The following is an 18,261-nucleotide window of genomic DNA, read 5'->3' as shown; positions in this document are numbered from 1 at the left end:
AGTAGGTAGGCGCCCAGGTCGGTCCTTAGATGCCGCCTCTGTACTCCGCATGGCTGGTCTACCAGCACCAGAACGTCCTGGAATAGCCGCGTCGTTAGAAACTTACGAGGCAGCTTCGTCCGAAAACAGAAGGGGAGTGAGCTTGCGGTGCTTTCGGATTTCTTGTTCAATTAGGCCGATACACATGTGGCACATGCATTTCTGCAAGTCTATGGAGTACGTAGTGAGGGCAACCTAGAGATGCTTGGACATGTGTGGCCGTAGCGTCCCCGTTGGAGGTTGCAAGAACATTTGATTCAACATTGATGTTGAAAGAAGCGGACCGTCAATGGGGATTCATGGAGCACCGGGTGCTGAACAGACACCGCCCAACATTGGACCCACACTAGCTTCCAAGAATCCGAGGTTTATGTATGTACTTGGTGCCGCATTGATCTCTGTACACGCTACTTGACCAAGGAGGAGGCATTACATATAGTGCACAAGTCACTATACCTTGAATGGCTCTCCAATTTGGCAATCAAGGTACATACATACTCGCCTGGCACCTACCAGCGGCTTCAGCAGCCAGGTATTACCCAGCAGCGGTGCCTGGCCACTTCTTCAGGCTCCGGGCATGTGGCCGTCAACTGGTCAACGCCGTGCGTCGACTGGTCCGTCGGGGCTCGAGCTGGCGTGTTTTGTCCCGAGGTGTAAACAAATCAATTGGCCAACCCTCCCCGAACAGCCTCAAACGGCACCAGGGCACCAGGGCACCAGGGCACCTACATACACCACACCCACCCCCCTCCCTCTCTTTTGCGACTTTCTGCGACCCGGTTCCTCTTGTTCCATCTGCGGACCTTCCATCCATCGTCCATTTGCCCGTTTATATCGCCAGCATTCCTCGCGCTGCCTCTCCGTACCTCCGTGAGGACCCTCATTGCCGCCTCCCTCCTGTCTAGGCCGCCGCTCGTCACGGCTGGATTGCATCCGAAAAGGCCGCCCGCCGTCTCACTGCACCGCTGACTGCTCATTGCTCTCGGGGCTGCCATCATGTCAGTCAAGTTTGAACGGGATACATTGCGGCAGACTACGCAGAATGTCGCCTCCAACGCTCTGCCCGACGGCAAAATTCCCGGCACCAGCGGCAAGCATCCTTTGGCTGAGAAGGTTGGCACAGCCCTGACGGGCGGAATCCAGAATGCTGGCACCAAAGGATACCTCGCTGTATGTCACTCTTCCCTTCCAGATCCCCATTTAGAGGGAAATCGTGCATTAGATTTGCAAGACTGACAATTATTGTCTTTTTTTCCTTTTTGCGAAATATAGGCCTACATCAAGCAGCTCGAGTCGAATCCCCTGCGAACAAAAATGCTCACGGCTGGTTCCCTTGCTGGTGCCCAAGAGCTCATTGCCTCATGGCTCGCCAAGGACCGCAACAAGCATGGCCACTACTTCACCTCCCGCGTTCCCAAGATGGCAGCGTACGGTGCTCTTGTCAGCGCGCCGCTTGGCCACTTCCTGATTTGGCTTCTGCAAAAGGTCTTTCGAGGCCGAACTAGTCTGAAGGCCAAGATCATGCAAATCATTTTTAGCAACCTGGTTGTACGTATCTCCTTGAAACCCTAGTTCCATCAGGCATTATATGGTCTTCCGTAGACTTTCGCAAGCCTCTAAACAACCAAATTACTAATCTCACGGTTTGTCACTTACCGCCTGTAGATTGCACCTATCCAGAACAGCGTCTATCTCGTTGCCATGGCTCTGATTGCTGGCGCTCGTACCTATCACCAGGTTCGTGCCACCGTCAAGGTTGGTTTTTGGAGAGTGATGCGCGTCTCCTGGATTACGTCGCCTATTTGCCTTGCCTTCGCTCAGAAGTTCCTGCCTGATCAGCTCTGGGTGCCGTTCTTCAACCTTGTCTCGTTCGTCATTGGCACCTATATCAACACCGTGACCAAGAAGAAGCGTCTTGCCGCCCTTCGCAAGAAGCACTTCGGCGACGGCCGCCCAGGCGCGAGCATGGGACGCCCTGATGATTATCCTCCCATGGGGGGCCCTAACCCTCCTTACTAGAACTGTGCCCACGAAAGACTATCGCGATATCTCGGAGTTCGGCGTAGGCTTGGGATGGGTACATATATCGATATGTGCTACGCGCGGGGGCATGGTTGCGATATGGACGGCATGACATACGAGCGGATAAGAATTGGACAAGGACTATTGCGGAGGCTGTTACCTGGTATTGATGACTGACGCAGAATAACTGGGGGATGCCTCTACCATCTCGCAGAAGTCGGGATGCACCTGGCAAACTATTGTCCAATATGAAAAGAGGGTGGAAGTGTGAAGGTATCGAATCTTCCTTGGGCTTGCGGTTTCTGTACACAAATCTTGTTTTTGCTTTTCGCTGGCTTGGATATGGTTGTTGTACTTGGTTTCTATGTTAATATCTAGTCTCATGACGTAGATAGGCCGTTGGAGAAGGGGGCGGGCCATAAATTATAACTTATTTCGGCTGCCCTTTGTGCCCATTATTGAGCTACTACAGGCCGTCTATGTCTGGGTTGCATGTGTACGCTAATACGATTTTTCCTGGTCCGCCTTGGCAACTTGATACCAACGTTGTCGGCATGTTTCCTGCTATACCATGTGCGTCGATCTAGTGGCCTCAACCCGTCTGGGAGACACCATTTAACAAGCAACAGCCTCAGGGAGGACCAAACAATAATAAATCAGTCTCTGATGGCAGCCTGTTGGCGTATGGTAGTCCCCAAATGAGACCTGCGCGAATCCGAAAACCGTGACTGCCTTGAATCATTCAAAAACAGCCCGTGACCATGGCTCAATCGGCCACGGGGGCATGCCCTTCGTCTATATCAACCATGAACGTCGGACTCCAATACTCCCACTCTCCACCGGTCTGCTTGTCCACCCACAGCATGCCTTCAGCCACCAAGTCGTCAATGACTGTTCGACAGCGTGCCCGCTCCCAGCTCAAGTTATCGCAAAGCATGCTGACACTCACGTAGCCCAAAACCTGGGCGGCTTCAACGGCAGCAACCTGGTCATTGCTCAGCTCTCTGGGGACGCTCCGGATGTACTCCTTGCGCCCGACACGAACTATGCCGTAGCTCCCGCCCAGCGGCTTCAGCGTCTCGACGGCGCGGCGGACGTCGTCCTCCGAAATGTCGCTGCTGTTGCCGGCGCTGTCCACGCGGCCCAGGGACAGCCGCTCGCGCACCTCGCGCAGGCCAATGAGCCCGCCGTTCTCGCCTCTCGTCGCGCTGCACATCTCCACTATGCGGACGGCCAGCTCAAAGTAGAAGTCGTTGACCGTCTTGCCCAGCAGCTGCGCCCAGATGGAGCCCCCGGGGCCGCCTCCGCTGCTGCTGCTGCTCGAGAGGGGATCGACGCCGATGGCGGTACACATGCGCGCGAACTGGGCGCGGAACGACGGGTCTGAGCGGATGTCCTTGGCGTGTGTCTGCGCGAACTGCTGGAGGAGAGACCGGAACACGGCCAGCTGTGTCTCGAGGGCTTGCGCGTTGTTCGCGCGCAGAGATGAGCCGTGCGATGCGTAATGGGCCGACGTCAGCCTCGACCTGTCAAAGGCCCCGATGCCGACGCCCTTTCGTGACATTTTGACAGCGGCGGATGCGGCACAATGTATCTTGTAGCAAAGTCCGGGCAACAGGTCGGGTCTTGGCAGCTTTGCGTGTGGCTTCACATGAGTGTTTGTAGTTGGGGGGAAGGTTCTTTGGCTTTTGGGTAGACTTGGCTGGATGTCAACTGGTCCTTATCAGTGACGTGTGACGGAACAAGCACTGTCTGGTGGGGCGAACCTTCCTAGTTTGGCGACAACCAAGAAATACATATATAATACCTCCCACATGAGTTCAAAGACATGCAACCTCAAAACATGATTCTCGTCCACAGAAAACACACAAAATATGCCTAGGATCTGTAGCCCGGAAGATAGCCAATAAATACCTCCTGCAGACTTGCTTGTAATATCCTGACTCTAAGGGTATATTTAAAAACGTTGGTGATCTGTTAATATCATATGGATATATACATGTAGTAGTAAACAGCTTACACAATTCACCCTTTTCCCGAATCTGAGTATTCTTTTTCTCGCTGTCGTCATTAATATACCTTGCTAGTTTATTATTTTCTGCCCCGCAAGCCACCGTTTTACTCTAGGTTTATGTTATCGTTATTTATACCGCAAAAACTAGAGGCACGCAATCAAATTATTTCGTTCTGTTCCAAGAATTGCCCGTTTTGCCATGTGCCGGAATGATTCTGCGTCGCGAGATGCCATTATTCCCTCCGAATCTTACTGCGTCTGGCATTGAGGTTGGCCGTCATCTTCGTCCTCGTCTCCCCACTCGCTTGCGAACCGAGGATCTCCAGAGTTTTCGCCCATCTAGAATGCATGTTAACAGCTGCCAAAGTAAGTGAGCACTGAGACCTAGCGGAATATCATACCTTCTCAATGTCGGCTCCATCTTCATATTCCAGTTCATCAACTTCCTCAGCCTCGATAGGAGGGGGAGGTGGTGGCAGCATTTTTTGCAGGGCTTCATACGAAGCATCATCCTTTAACCAACCATCCTCAGGGAATTCCACAGTTACAAGAAGGTAAAGATCTCCTTTCACCTCGCCTCGCTTCATAGGCATACCTTCGCCAGCGATTTTTAAGCAGTCGCCGGGCCGCAAGATTTTGTCTCGCGGTCGTTCGATGTGAATTCCTCGGCCGTCAAGGTGCTTGAGTACGACTCGAGAAAAGCCTGTTAAGGCTTCCGCCAACGTGACCGTGAGCTCTGCCGAGAGGTCGTTACCTAAGCGCGAGAAAGTATCGTGATGCTCCTCTACCAGAGTGAAGACAATGTCGCCAGGTATTTGGTCTGGATACTGATCTGCTTCGCCTTCTAGAACAATTCTCTCGCCCTGCATTGACCCTCGTGGAATGTATATCTCCAAGGCTTTCTTTTCTTGCATCGTCCGCTTCCCCTTGCACTTCCTGCAGCGATCCTTCTCCTTAAATACCTGCCCGGCGCCTTGGCAGTGATCACATAAGACGGTTTCTCGTCTCATCATGCCCGGCCCGATCTGTCTGATTGCCTCAACCATGCCATTGCCTTTGCAGCGTTCGCAAGTGGTTGATTTGGCTTTTTCCTTACCACCAGATCCCTTGCACTGACTGCAAACAACCTGCTTATTAGCGGCGAATTTGACTGTCTTGCCCTTGTAGAGCTCTTCAAGCGTAACTTTATATTCCTGCTCCTCGTCGGGTCCGCGTCTCGGCCTTTTAGGACCCCCAGGGCCGCCCATGTTAAAGCCAAACATCTGGGAGAGTATGTCGTTGAGGTCTACTTCGGGTCCGCCTGGACCACCTCCGCGGGATGGATCAAAGGCTGCCATGCCGTGGGCATCATAAAGATGTCTCTTCTGCTCATCGCTGAGAATTTCGTACGCTCGTGTGATTTCTTTGAACTTGGCTTCGGATTCCTCGCGTTGTTCTACCGGAACTTTATCGGGATGGTATTTAAGAGCTGCCTGTGTTTGTGTTAGTAGAAGATGGAGAATTTTTATTTTTTTTTCCTCAATGATGATCGCAAGTGGGCACTTGGCGTACCTGACGGTAGGCTTTCTTGACTTGGTCCTGAGTCGCATCCCTCTCGATCGAGAGAAGACCTATGACAACAGTTAGAGGGATGGAAATTTTTGAACATGGAGTTATCGGGCAAATACCGTAGAGGTCAATCTCCTCTTCGCCCATAGCACCCGACATGGTTCGTGGAGGCTGAAATCAAGTTGTTGATGACAGGATCAGCATTCAGCCTGGGAACAAGTCGATGTGGAGCAGGCAGGCTCTGCAGAAAGCAGAAATCTTTGGAGGCGCGGGGTCTTGCCAAGCAAGCCTTGCAGATTCTAACGTTATTAGTGGCCGTCTGCCGTAATTCGCGCCGCACATCCTACGTGGACCAGACAAGGCTACTGTTACATGACTTGCCGCCTATCAAATTGCCTGCCTGCTAGGTACTCTAGAGACAGTGGGAGGCCCAAATGTTTGACCAGATCATGCACCTGGCTATCACGCTCCCCATACTATAATTTATAGTACTATACTAATTTTTTTCAACCTATCCCAATATTCGTTCCAGCACTGCGTCATGTAAGGCCCAACTGTATATATTATAGCATATTAGCGTATGCTTCCTGGCGGGGAAATATATACATACTGCCACCGACTGTGTCTATCTGGTAGGTACTTCTCGGTGTAGATATGAAGCCTTTATCGCGATAAGTTCATCCCTACTAGTACTACTTGTAGGAAAACGCCACAGTCAATACAAATGTTCCACGAGGGATACGCCACATGTGGCGCGCTCCTATCAAAGCTTCGTAATGTCATACTACTAGAATCCTCAGCTAACTTCAAGGATAGCTAAAACCATCCAAGGCTACAGCGTATAGGGGTCGAGCCTTGCTACCTTGAGCCATTCATCATTGATGATGCCTCTACTTGTTAGAGCATTTTCAGTGACCAAGTCACTCGCTGGTTCAAGATGCATGCCGACGACCCTCTGCCTCAGTTGCACCAGCCGATTCGATGGTCATCGAGCCATACCTGTGCGCCGAAGTCGCAAGTTCAGTCAAGCCACTTGCAATGACATGTCAAAACTACAAGGGAACGGTGTAGCCCAATGCAGTAGTCCAGGAGCATCTGGCAGCGAAAGTGGATTAAAGGCACTGAGAAGAAGGAACAAAGCGGTCAAAGAAGATTCTAAAGCTGCAGGACCAGTAGCACATCGAATTATCTTGGGCCAAAGCTCTGAATTGCCCATCCGAGCCCGTTTTGCACCATCCCCAACAGGATATTTGCATTTGGGCTCTCTTAGAACGGCTCTCTTCAACAATTTAGCTGCCAAGGCGTCAAATGGCGGTGCGTTCGTTCTACGCATCGAGGATACTGATCAGGTTAGTGGCTAGTTTATCGCCAGTTTCAGCTCTCTTACACAACTGACTATTGCTACAGAAGCGTCTGGTAGATGATGCGGAGGAGCGTTTGATCAAAGATCTCAAATGGGCAGGTCTATGTTGGGATGAAGGTCCTGACTGCGGCGGTCCGTTTGGACCATATAAACAAGTGAGCGAAGAACCAAACAACGCAGCAAGATGCCAAGGCACCACAATCTAACCTAAGCAAAGTCGGAAAGACTTGATATCTACAAGGCTCACGTCCAAACTCTGCTTGACCATGGGCACGCTTACCGTTGCTTCTGCAGCCCAGAACAACTCGAGCTGCAAAAGCGAGAACTCCACAAAGCTGGGAAGTCTACCGCATATCCTGGGACATGTCGCTCTATTCAACATACCGAATCAGAAAGACGAGCTCGCGACGGAGATCCTCATGTAGTTCGTTTCAAAGGCGATGGCTTTGGCCGACCCAAGTTCCGCGATGCTATCTATGGGTTATTTCAGAAGCAGGACCTGGAAGAAGATTTTGTGTTGTTCAAGTCCGACGGATTTCCTACCTATCATCTTGCAAATGTTGTTGACGATCATTTAATGAACATAACTCATGTCATTCGAGGAGAAGTGAGTGCCTGCTCTTGATCATTATAGACAGTGGTATAAGACCACGTGCTAATGGTACCCAGGAATGGTTGATATCGACACCCAAGCATCTGGCACTGTATATGGCCTTTGGGTGGGAGCCTCCTACCTTCGCCCATCTCGGGCTGCTAGTCAACCCCGATGGCAGCAAGCTTAGCAAGCGTAACGACAGCGTCAACCTCTCCACATATCATGACAAAGGTGTCTTCCCAATGGCTCTGCTATCATGGCTGGCTAACTTGGGCTCCTCCTTTAAACCCAACGTCAAGCCGCCTCGAACCATTTCAGATATTGCCGATGCTGTATGTTAATTGTGACTGGCAAATGCTCATCGTGTGCTAATCAAGGAGAGCAGTTGACTTTCAAGTTCACTCGAGGGGGCATAAAGCTCAATATGGAGAAACTGGACCACTTTGACAGTAAATATCGGGACGCCATATTGTGGGACCCTATATCTGACCTGTCAGAAACGGAAACTAGTCTCATTAGCGACTATATTACCCAGCGCATGCTGCAGGAGATCGACTCGGTCACCGAGAAAGCCGCCGCGTCTGAATTGCTGCCCCGAGAATGGCGTAGGGCACTAACTCCCGTGCCCGCCTTGGCCAGCCAGGAGAATAGAGCAACTTACGTTTACAACATTTTTGCGACCAAAAAGGGAGGGTTCCTGTCCGCCGAGGCACTTGTACGACAACACCCCTATCTCCTCTGGCGGGTCCCCGAAACTGTATATAAACAATCGCTTGCATCGATCAACCCAGATGAACGAATTTTACTAGCGCTTAGCTCTGCGATCGACGACAAAAAGCTCTGGGCTAGCCAAGGTGCTGAGGTGATGGACGCCATTTGGACAGCGCTTGAGGGACAAGGCATCGACAATATTACGGTGCACAATACGTTGAGGCTCGTGGGTGCTGGTGGCCACGACGTCGTGTCTCAAAGCAGCTCCCGGATGTTTATGCTTCTTGGGAGAGATGAGTGGCGCTTCCGTCTCAACACTGTACAGAGATTGCTGAACCACGCCTGACCATTTGGGTCGGAGCATTATTATTTCAATACCCCTGCAAGCTTCTCGGGGTAGTGTCTTTACATTGTAGTGAGCCTGATATGCGAAGAGGATATCCGCTTCTTCAATTTTGTATACTAGTTGTTGCCCTGCTTCGGTGACATCACCCGAATGCTCGGTCAAAATCATGCCGTTTACTGAAAGCAGTGTATTTGAAGTATGGCTATAGTAACCTAATTCCATTCGTCTCAGTATGAAGGCTCCGAAACCCTTCCTGGAAGGCAGCCTATAATATGACTTCAGGCTCTAGTGACGCCAGAGGTAGAGGACCTGACCCAAACCAAGTTTCCAAATCCAGGAGAAGTGGCAAGTAAACGCTTTACAACCGTATTATGCTTTTAGTTTATAGCAAGACACTCAAACTCTGTTTCTAGGGGGTTGGATACAATCCCGTGATCTGCAACAAAACGAAACTACTTCACTTCATTGATACCTTGGTGAAAGTAAGGCGCCGTCGGAAAAGTAAAGAATGGAGGGTAAACAGACAAAGAGAAGGACGGCGCTGTTCGATTCGCGCATTAAGATGTGAAAGAGTAGGTGTGTTATTGTGAACAGAACTCATATGAAGAGTAACAAAATAAAGTCGTTATTGAAAGATATAGTGAAAATGTATACAGTTCACATGAGTGTTGTTTTCGTAGATTTTGGATTATTAGTTCGTAATTATGCTGTTAATGCAGTTCACCGCATTGAATGTGCTTCATAATAATTCCGGGGTATAAAGCTAAAGATCGAAAATCCAAATCTGGTTGGTTTGTTAGCAAACTGTACGGAAAACTAGTACTGTGAGGAGGCCCCAACGACCATGTACCATCGATGGGTCAAGGTGTTTGGGCCAGTCATCAGAAAGTATTGGATCAAACTTACCTCCATCTTAGCAACTTCTAGTCTCTGCCTCTTGGCCTGGTTAGTTGCACTCTGAATCGCCATTTCCAAATCGTCCTCGTCTCCAATAGTTATCATGTCTCCATCAGGCATATCCTCATCCTTGATCTTGATCTTGAAGCGTCGTCTCAATCCAAATTTATCTTTTATTCTGTCCACCAAGTCTTGAAATTCAATCGCCGTGCCAATCATAAGGTATCTGACATCATCGGCATGAACCTTGACACGAATCTTGCGAATCTCAGGTCGACGGGAAGCAGCGCGAGAATCTGATCTCGAGCCTTGGCGCCTGCGATTATTCGACACCATTTCAAACTCAGCTCCGCCAAGAGAGCCATCATAGTCTGATCCGTCGTCTTCTTCAGGATATCGAGGCTGCTGTCTAGAGCGCGTGGAAGGACGGCTGTCTCTCGACATACTTGACCCACCTCCCCTGCCTTGGTACATGTCGTACAGATCAGCCGGGTCCGCTTCGTCCTCTTCCTCGATTGGTCTGGTTGGGCGTCGTTGCATTGGTGGGAGGTCTCTTCTAGAGAAGCCCCGAGACACTGATGATGATGCAGACCGAGTCGCGCGAATTTCTTCGGGGGAAGGAGCTTTCTCGTACTTCCGGCCAATATCTTGCGTCTGAATCGTCAATTTTGCAGGCGTCGGCCTTGAGCCGTTCCGAACACTTCCGCGATTGGGTCGGTCATTTTCAGGAGGAGGGGTGGGTGGAAATACATTTCGGCTCGTTGGGGGTTCTGATTGCTGCCGCCGTGACTGAATACCGGGCTTAACCAGGTTCGTTGCGGCAAAGGAAATATTGTCCGCCGGCCGGTCATCTTTAACTTCGTTCTGACCAGCCTTGGCCATGTCAGGCTCTCGTACAGGAGACGAAAGGGTGCTGGGGACTTACATTCTTGATTTCTGACCCCGTAAAACCAGTAAAGGCATTCGACCGATCTGACGCAGCTACTAGTCTTGCTTTACCTAGATAGTCCTTGGTTTTCAAGTTTCGAACTTTGGCTTCATTTGGTCGGTAGACTACGCCAACTGGGATAGAGAAAACGGTATATCCCTGCGACACTCGTTGTCAGTACCGTCGCAAACATTTGGCGCGGGTAGTTGGGACTAGTCGTACTTCAGCCTCTTCGCGGATCGCCTCATCTATAACATTGTGGTCCTCTACAACCTTCTCCTTCACCGCATAAGATAGATCCTGCATTCCAGCCTCCCTCTGTTGCAAATAAATGTAGCATAAGCCTCTGTTGAAGAGTACCTCGCAAGAATAAAGCTTAAATAAGAGACCGAGCTGAGCATAGTCGATCATTGTATTGCCCCGCAAGTACAATAGCGTATCGTTGAAATTCGCGAGAGCCTCTTCGAAGTCGCCTAGTAAGAAATTGGACACACCTTGCTGAAAGTATGCAACAGCGAGATACTGGTCAAGGCGAATGGCACGCTGATAACATTCGACCTGAACAATAAGTGTAGAGTCATGGTTAGTCGTCATAATCATGTCTCATTTACTCCTCCAACATATACAACAAACAGCTCGATTGCAAATGTGGAAAGGAAGCGTGGAACTCACAGCTTTCTCATGTTCGCCTAGTGTAGCGTGGATAACACCCATATTAAACAGAATCTTGCTTGTGTCGGCGATCCTGTCGAACTCGCCGAGAGCGTCATCGAACTCATTGTTGTCATAACGAGCCAGGGCCGCCACCCATGTCTCGATTTCCTATTCCAACCCCCCTTGATTAGCACGAAGTCTATGTCGCATTCCTCGTTGATCGTACTTACCAGCTTCAAAGACATGATGGATTATTTCGACTCAGAGACGCGCCAGCGGTCAATGAGGGTGATTCTGCGGAGACTGTGAAACCAAGATATCTTGCCTCTATGCGCCAGACAGCTTCCCTCGGAAGTGAGATCAAAAGAGGCGGGTGGCTAGTGTCGTCAAATTCCAGGTATATCCACCAATTCGTCCGTCCTTCCAAATTATCAATGGATTTCGCAAGCTGGGGTGCTGGTACAAAAATATGGGGAAGTCGGCGTGCTGTGCTGTAGAACCCAAGATAATGGTTAGGAAGAGCCCGCCTGCGGTGCCAACGAACCCTAGGAGTGTGACGGTGACAGTAAGGCTGCGAAGCAAGCCAAGTATTTGTCGACACAGACTTGGTTTCTTGGCCACTCGCCAAGAATGAATCCTGGAATTAGGCGACCCGCATCTGGCGCGAAAATTGATAATGTGACAAGACAGCCAGGAAGGCTATTGACAACGGGGTTGCGGGCAACAGATGGTAGCTGGCAGGAAAGTTAGACGACTCGTCGTTGCCCTTCGAGAAAAGGCGCCTCCAGGGCGACGCAAGTAGTGACACTGAGGATTGTGGTCGAGGGTCGGTGGCCGGCGGCCGGCGGCCAGTTTCGGGACGTGACTGGTAGGTGAGCGTCTGTCAGGCAGAGTAAGAGTAGTAAGTGGACAAATTGGCGCCCTGCCTGCCGTGGAGATGGAAACCGGCTGATGAGCTGGATGAAGTATCCTATAAGCTGGGTTGCTTGAAGCCTGGTGGTGTTGTCAAGGACTTCATGGGTTTTGGGAGGCGCCCTTTGGCCTTTGGTTCAAGGAAGAGTTGATAGCTGGCGACTTATCGTCTGTCGACTGGCGACGGTGGCTGGTGGAAATTAAAGACGAGGCGGGATTCGGGCAGAAGCTGGACAGGACGGAAAAGACTGGACAACGCTTCCCAGGCAGATTGCGTAGATGCGTTCTGGGGCTGGCGAGCGGCGGCAGCCACGATGAGAAGATTATTCGTACGTTAGTTATGGGTCTGAGCGACTAATACTTGGGTCACAATGGGCTGCAGCATGGGAAAGGCGGGAATGATAAAGGACCGAGCAACATCGAATGGATTGTGCGAGACGGTGTGGCCCAGGATGCGGGTTGGCAGGTTGGCAAGGTCGAACCGCCAAGCCGGTGGTGTTGGACTCATGGGGACTAGTGGGATGATGATTCATGGTGAATGGATGGATGGACTCATGGCCAAGGAGAAGTTGGCGGCACGGTTGAACCCAGGTACTTGATGTATGTATACACATTAGTGCAACGGCGGAGTACTTGGGCACAGTACGGTACGCGCCTACGCGAGTGAGGTACCCCCAGATACTTTGGACAGGCGACAGGACCAAACCGCAGACTGAGAAACCCACGGGCACCACGCAACCACACACGATGCACGATGCCACAATGCATTACGCCGTAACCGCCAGCAGCACCTGGGCGCTCGAGCTCGTGTCAACTGGTGTCTGGCGTCTCGTGGCGGCGCCGCCATCCCTGAAGTCCAGTGCTTCCAGTTGTCTTCAACCAGGCCCACCGGGTCCATTCGGGACCCAGTCGGCCAGGGGTTGAGGCTTGCGAGGGGGTGACGACGTCTGAAGGAGGAAGTGAGGGAAGTCTTTCCTCTTCTTCCATGTCTTCATTTTTCGAACCGGGGGGTGCCGGGGTCAAGGGGGCCACTCGCTAAAACCAGGTACGTACCGACCAGACACATGCCTGGCACTTTAATGTTCCTGATGTCCGTTGCTCAACTGCCAGTTCCCAAGTGTTATGGAGCCAAATGTCCACATGTGCAGGTTCGAATGCTACTTGACGGCATCTAGACCAACTGGATTCTGAGTCTGAATGTCATCGATCTGCCCTGGCCACCCATCCTTTACGCGCATCAATCAGTGCTTTATCAAGCGCCGCCACCAGACTTGACAAGCCAATATGAATGTGTACGGAGAGCGCACAATGCATTCTCCAGGCCCAAGATGTATGATCGCCGGGTCCGTGTTCCTAGTCGGTTGCGATGCCCCGTCGGCAGCATGACGAGTGTTTTTAAGTAGTCTCGACGTACACGGCACCACGGCTCCGGTGCCACGTCGAGCCCTCACCAGCTTGATATCGTGTCACCGGCGTCGCGTCGAGACGTGTCGTGGAGTCGAGGGACGACGATCCTGTGCTGGTTGGCAAATATGTGAGCACTACGGCCATCGATGAGGCTAAGAGACGCCACCGTTCACACTGATCAAACGAACACGCGGAGTGCCGAGTTTGACACTTTAACTCCAGGAACCAGAACGAGACTGTATGTAGGTTACTACGTACGTAGTCCATCGACTCGTCACTTGAGCATATCACCACAGAGGGTCGCCATTAGTCTCGAAATTCTTCACGGTTCCACTCAGCATGTTCAGCTCAAGGTGTCTGGCTGGCTTGATCGTCTTTTACGGGTTCCCGATCCTGTGTCAGGACAAGCAACTAAGCACTGCATAAGGGCAAGGCTCGTCCTACGTTGGTACCACGTCCGTACGACGTATTCGCACTGCGCTTGCTACGTAATATTTTCATGTGCCCTGGGCACCGCAGCGCGCAGCACGCAGGAACATCAAACTTTTGACTGCAGTGTAACCCATCTAATTACAAATTCATCACCTGGCACATAACCATGCCCTGCCTCCTGCCTGTGCGTCAAATCCTTCCCGAACTTTCGGGGCGGCTTTAAATCTCAAGGTGCCGGGTTTATTAGTGTTTATTGAAACTTTGTCAAATTTCTTGCATGGAATGCCAGCCTGCGGAGTGCATCTACATGCAATGGTGACAGAAAATATTCACAGGCTCTACAGGCTATTGTATAGACTTTGACGCTCAGGCAGTAATATAAACTCTCCTGTGTATCGTCATCAGCCGTCTCCATATCACGGGTTCCCTATCGGCCATTTGTAAACTAAATTTTCACCATACCCGATCACTGGATAGAACCTGTGTGATACACTTTTCCTCACGCTGCGTTTGTATCAGTATCTAAGGCGCCTCTTAGTTTTTCTCTTTCACCAAGTTTTTTTTCCTCCGGTTCGTTGCCTCTATCCCCTCCAAGACACCATTCTTCACCAGAGACGGGCCGCGAGGTGCGGTTGAGTGGCGTTGGGCATTGGCCAGGTGCCAGGCTTTGGCGTCAAGCTAGTACGGAGTGCTAGTGCCATGCTGCTGCAGGGCCCTAGCGAGGCGCTGTCATTGGTGCAAATCCAGCCTCGCCTGCATCAATTCACCAATCGATCCCCCTCCAGGCCGCCCGCCACGGCGCGTACCGTTGGCCTCCTCTGTTTGCCACCCAATTGCCCAAGTACAGAGCTACCAAACCGTCTGGTATAAGTCTGGCCAGGCGTCTGCTGTCTGTCGAGGCAATGCTTGTCGCACTGCCGCCTTCAGAAACGCCCAGATTGCTTGCACGTGTTTCCACCCGACCTCTACCGACGACTAGTCTAATATTTTGCCTGGTTTTGAGCTCTTCACCATGGAGCTATCATCGGCAGGTCATTGGATCTTTCGAGACCAACTGTCCAGAATTTGCAGGGGCGGCCAGGCCTCATGTAAGATGACGTTTTCGAACCCAAGTCCACCGTGTGTCAGCGGGGTTCCCAAGTGTTGACTGAAGCGTTTGTCCAGTGGGATTAAGTGACTAAGCGCCGCCATAGCATACTGTTGTGTCTAGTACTACCTAGGTACGTACTAATACTAGTCTTCTTTTCAATTCCAATCCTCGCGCCTCCCCTGACCTGGCCTGGCCGCATCCCATCCATGTCTGTTCCAACAATAGAATCGTCTAGCACATGCATGTCAATATTATGCCGGCGGTCTGTGTTAACCCGCCAAGATACGTGACCGACATGCATCATCACCTCGCATCATGAATCCATTCGACTGTGATGAGAGACATGTCCATAAACCAAGCCTTTTGGTTGATGCAAGCTAGCTCCAACGTCACAAATATCACAAATGTGCATCCGCGTTATCCAAAAAGATCGCTGTACGTAAGTACTTAAGTACCTAGGTAGTTATTGCCAAGCACTAACCGATATTGATAATGACTTGGTCTATTATGTGCCAGCTACATACTAAGTACACACATATGTAAAAAACCCCTTCCCCCCATGGATGATGGTCCCCTCCCACCTTCCCTCTCTCTCCTCGTGCTTGCCTTTCGGCCATGGTACAGGGTATGGCTATCTGGATGGCAACCCTACGTTCATCACACCGCATGCAACCGTGAATAAACATTGTCAACCGATGCATGATGACAAGACGAAACAGAAGTCGGTGCAAGTGGGCGTACGCAACCCTGCGACGGGGCCACCTCTAACATTCTCGAATCCTGACGACCAGGAAATTTCGTGCTTCTTCTGCTTCTCTTACAGCCACTGATCTGATAATGCCCTCGAAAGCAATGCGTGACCAAAAATCATGCGATTGTGGTGCCACCGCACACAAATGTGGTCCAACAGCATCTGTACGTACCTACCTAACCTAGAATATATTAACTTCCTAGGACAGGGGAATCAATATGGGGGTTACATGGACCGCCACGCCCAACCAAACTAAGCTAATATGTTAAAAGGGACTAGTATATGTTTGCTTTTAGTTTTATTGAACTTTGTATTTTATTTTATTATTTCTTCTTATTCTTAAAAGTCCCCTGCTCTCAGATGGCCCGCCAAGCTTCACTATCAAAACTAACCGCAGACAGTTGGCCCAAGACCGCCCAATGCTCGCCATTCTCCCGTTGCCATTATCACGGGAGATCAATGCTCCCGCAATCACAATACATACGGCGTGTCATCGACAGGCACAGTCCCTTGACAAGTCGCAAGTGTGCTTTTCTGGCAGCCAATCAATCAACTTGATTATTTCCAACTTCATCGCATATTTACCTTGTATATCATGCGGTTCAGTGTCAACTGAAATGAACGTTATGCGGTCATTCCCTCGGCTACTATGCCACAAGTGTAAATCAAGGAGTGACTACGTTTGCAACAGCAGGGGCTGTGTGCATGCTGCGCCTTGAACATTTAGCATTATCATCACGATACCTTGATTCCTCACCCATCAATTCGAAACCGTAGCATGATCCATGTGTGATGTATGTCTCATAGACAACAGCACATTGTGCTTACCAGGTGTTATGTTTGTACGATGCTTGCACGATCATTCGAATTAATTAAAAAAAAGTTCATTCAAAAAACGTACTCATCTACAGCATGCCCTTTCGGACTTCGTCCCTCCTCTCCTCCCACAGTGTCTTTCCAGTACAGGAGCATACCGTCTTATCGTTGTCCCATACACCTGCACTTCGAGCAATAACCCCAACCACGGTGTTGTCGTCATTTTCGAGAGGCCCAGCTGCCTCATTTTGTCGTGTTAGAACCATGGCATGGCCAATCACCTCCCAAATCCGAAAAGGATGGTCAACAAAGGCAGCACCTCGCCCATCTTGACCAACATCAATATCGCCCAAGACACCATTACGTTCGGACTGATCCCCAGACCAGACAGGTCCTGTCGACTTGGCCCCATGTTTGAGATCCCCATATTGACGTATTGTGGCACGATACGTGCCTGGCGCGAGTCCTCGGACAGTCAGGTCTACAAGAGTTCTCCCAGAACTGACCTGAACCATCCTCGCCAATCCTCTCACTTCTCGGTCTCCATTGTCGTCCTCCCTTTGCAATTTCCCTGTAAAACTTTCAAGAATGCTAACAGCGGCGCCTGGTTTCGACCAATGTCAACACGAGGAATCTCCTGGCCAGAAACCCACAAGGGGTTCAGATGAATTCAGAATCGGAAGCCACGGAATTGGCATGGCCGAGAGGGGTGATAAGAAGATCAGGTTTCAAATACGTACTGTCAGATGCGCCGGATCCACGGAGGATTGCATCTCTCCCTGTTGCCTGAATGGCTTCAACGATGGCTGACGGTGCGGCTAGGTTTTGTGGCGAATGTCAGTTGAGATAAACTCGACGCGACGCGCTAACGAAAACAGACTAACCGAAGCCTTCGACGGATATTAACTGATCCTCCAAGCTTCCTTCGACTTTGCTCACACCTCCGAGTTTGTAAATTGAGTCTGAAACTGTCTTGACACAGCCATTACAAGACAATGGCACCGCGAATACGGTCTGTTGTGCCACATGTTTCATCAGCATTCAAGCGTCTCACAAGTGGGCTTTGGGTGTTTTGATGCAACGTGATAAAGAAGAAGCAAACGCGGGGCGGGGTTGAGAAAAACGAAGGAAAAGAAAGGAGAGAGAGAGAGAGAGAGTTGGACAAGGACGACAAAATGACGAGTCTTCCGTGTATCTTCACAACGTGATGCAGTAGCGCAACATGTAGAGTGGCAACCACATGATGGCAGAGCCTCATACCTGGAATGAGTGGTCGACGGTCATTTTGCCTGTGCCAGCTTTGGCCTGTATTAGCGCTGCTGTACCAAAATGCGCGAGACACTAGAGAGATCAAACCTTGAGATCTGGTTTTATTCGAAGAGTAATAGCGGTAAAATGAATACCCTGCCAGCAGGCCAAGAGAGGCAGATAGTACAACACGAGTTGCTGTGCCTGGCATCACGGGCATTTCAAATCGATTCCAGCACCACCGTCGACTACGGGGTACTTGACTTGCTTTGAAATCCACTTGCTTCAGAGAATTGACTTGTCAGGTCCCCGGCGCACCGCCGCGGCCGATGCCCGGCAGGAGTGACAATTGACCCTGTCAGGTGACCTCCAACCCACGCTGAGTAAGCCCCGGTTTAAGCCATCAAACTTTCACCTCAAGCTTGCACATGTGGCCCAGCAAAGGCACGAGAGCTTCATCAGGGCGTTTCCGGCACCATTGAGTGTTT

General features: G+C 50.7%; 6 protein-coding genes across 6 annotated transcripts; 2 read left to right on the top strand and 4 right to left on the bottom strand.

Moving 5' to 3' along the window:
• Positions 1-1,035: 1,035 nt before the first annotated feature.
• Positions 1,036-2,058, top strand: PMP22 (Peroxisomal membrane protein PMP22; the record flags this gene model as incomplete). Its single annotated transcript, XM_014692054.1, has 3 exons — positions 1,036-1,209; positions 1,312-1,587; positions 1,705-2,058. 3 exons carry the CDS (start codon positions 1,036-1,038, stop codon positions 2,056-2,058), a joined length of 804 nt encoding a protein of 267 aa, XP_014547540.1.
• A 769-nt stretch (positions 2,059-2,827) lies between these two features.
• Snf8 (Vacuolar-sorting protein SNF8) lies at positions 2,828-3,625 on the bottom strand (the record flags this gene model as incomplete). Its single annotated transcript, XM_014692053.1, has 1 exon — positions 2,828-3,625. The coding sequence occupies one exon, from the start codon at positions 3,623-3,625 to the stop codon at positions 2,828-2,830; it is 798 nt and encodes a 265-aa protein (XP_014547539.1).
• Positions 3,626-4,324: 699 nt separating this feature from the next.
• xdj1 (DnaJ xdj1) lies at positions 4,325-5,782 on the bottom strand (the record flags this gene model as incomplete). The annotated part of the gene is made up of 4 exons (XM_014692052.1): positions 4,325-4,414; positions 4,477-5,547; positions 5,627-5,685; positions 5,743-5,782. 4 exons carry the CDS (start codon positions 5,780-5,782, stop codon positions 4,325-4,327), a joined length of 1,260 nt encoding a protein of 419 aa, XP_014547538.1.
• Positions 5,783-6,666: 884 nt separating this feature from the next.
• Positions 6,667-8,638, top strand: G6M90_00g041970 (uncharacterized protein; the record flags this gene model as incomplete). Its single annotated transcript, XM_014692051.2, has 5 exons — positions 6,667-6,972; positions 7,031-7,141; positions 7,204-7,593; positions 7,656-7,913; positions 7,967-8,638. The coding sequence occupies 5 exons, from the start codon at positions 6,667-6,669 to the stop codon at positions 8,636-8,638; spliced, it is 1,737 nt and encodes a 578-aa protein (XP_014547537.2).
• Positions 8,639-9,401: 763 nt separating this feature from the next.
• NCF2 (Neutrophil cytosol factor 2) lies at positions 9,402-11,362 on the bottom strand (the record flags this gene model as incomplete). The annotated part of the gene is made up of 6 exons (XM_014692050.1): positions 9,402-9,422; positions 9,545-10,408; positions 10,461-10,622; positions 10,686-11,021; positions 11,136-11,285; positions 11,348-11,362. 6 exons carry the CDS (start codon positions 11,360-11,362, stop codon positions 9,402-9,404), a joined length of 1,548 nt encoding a protein of 515 aa, XP_014547536.1.
• Positions 11,363-16,614: 5,252 nt separating this feature from the next.
• On the bottom strand, positions 16,615-17,809 carry CCS1 (Superoxide dismutase 1 copper chaperone; the record flags this gene model as incomplete). Its single annotated transcript, XM_014692049.2, has 4 exons — positions 16,615-17,129; positions 17,266-17,343; positions 17,410-17,539; positions 17,786-17,809. The coding sequence occupies 4 exons, from the start codon at positions 17,807-17,809 to the stop codon at positions 16,615-16,617; spliced, it is 747 nt and encodes a 248-aa protein (XP_014547535.2).
• Positions 17,810-18,261: the final 452 nt, after the last annotated feature.

Source organism: Metarhizium brunneum, chromosome 2 (genome assembly GCF_013426205.1).
Source record: "Metarhizium brunneum chromosome 2, complete sequence".
Classification (NCBI taxonomy): Eukaryota; Fungi; Ascomycota; class Sordariomycetes; order Hypocreales; family Clavicipitaceae; genus Metarhizium; species Metarhizium brunneum.
This window is presented reverse-complemented; position numbering and strand designations above follow the sequence as displayed.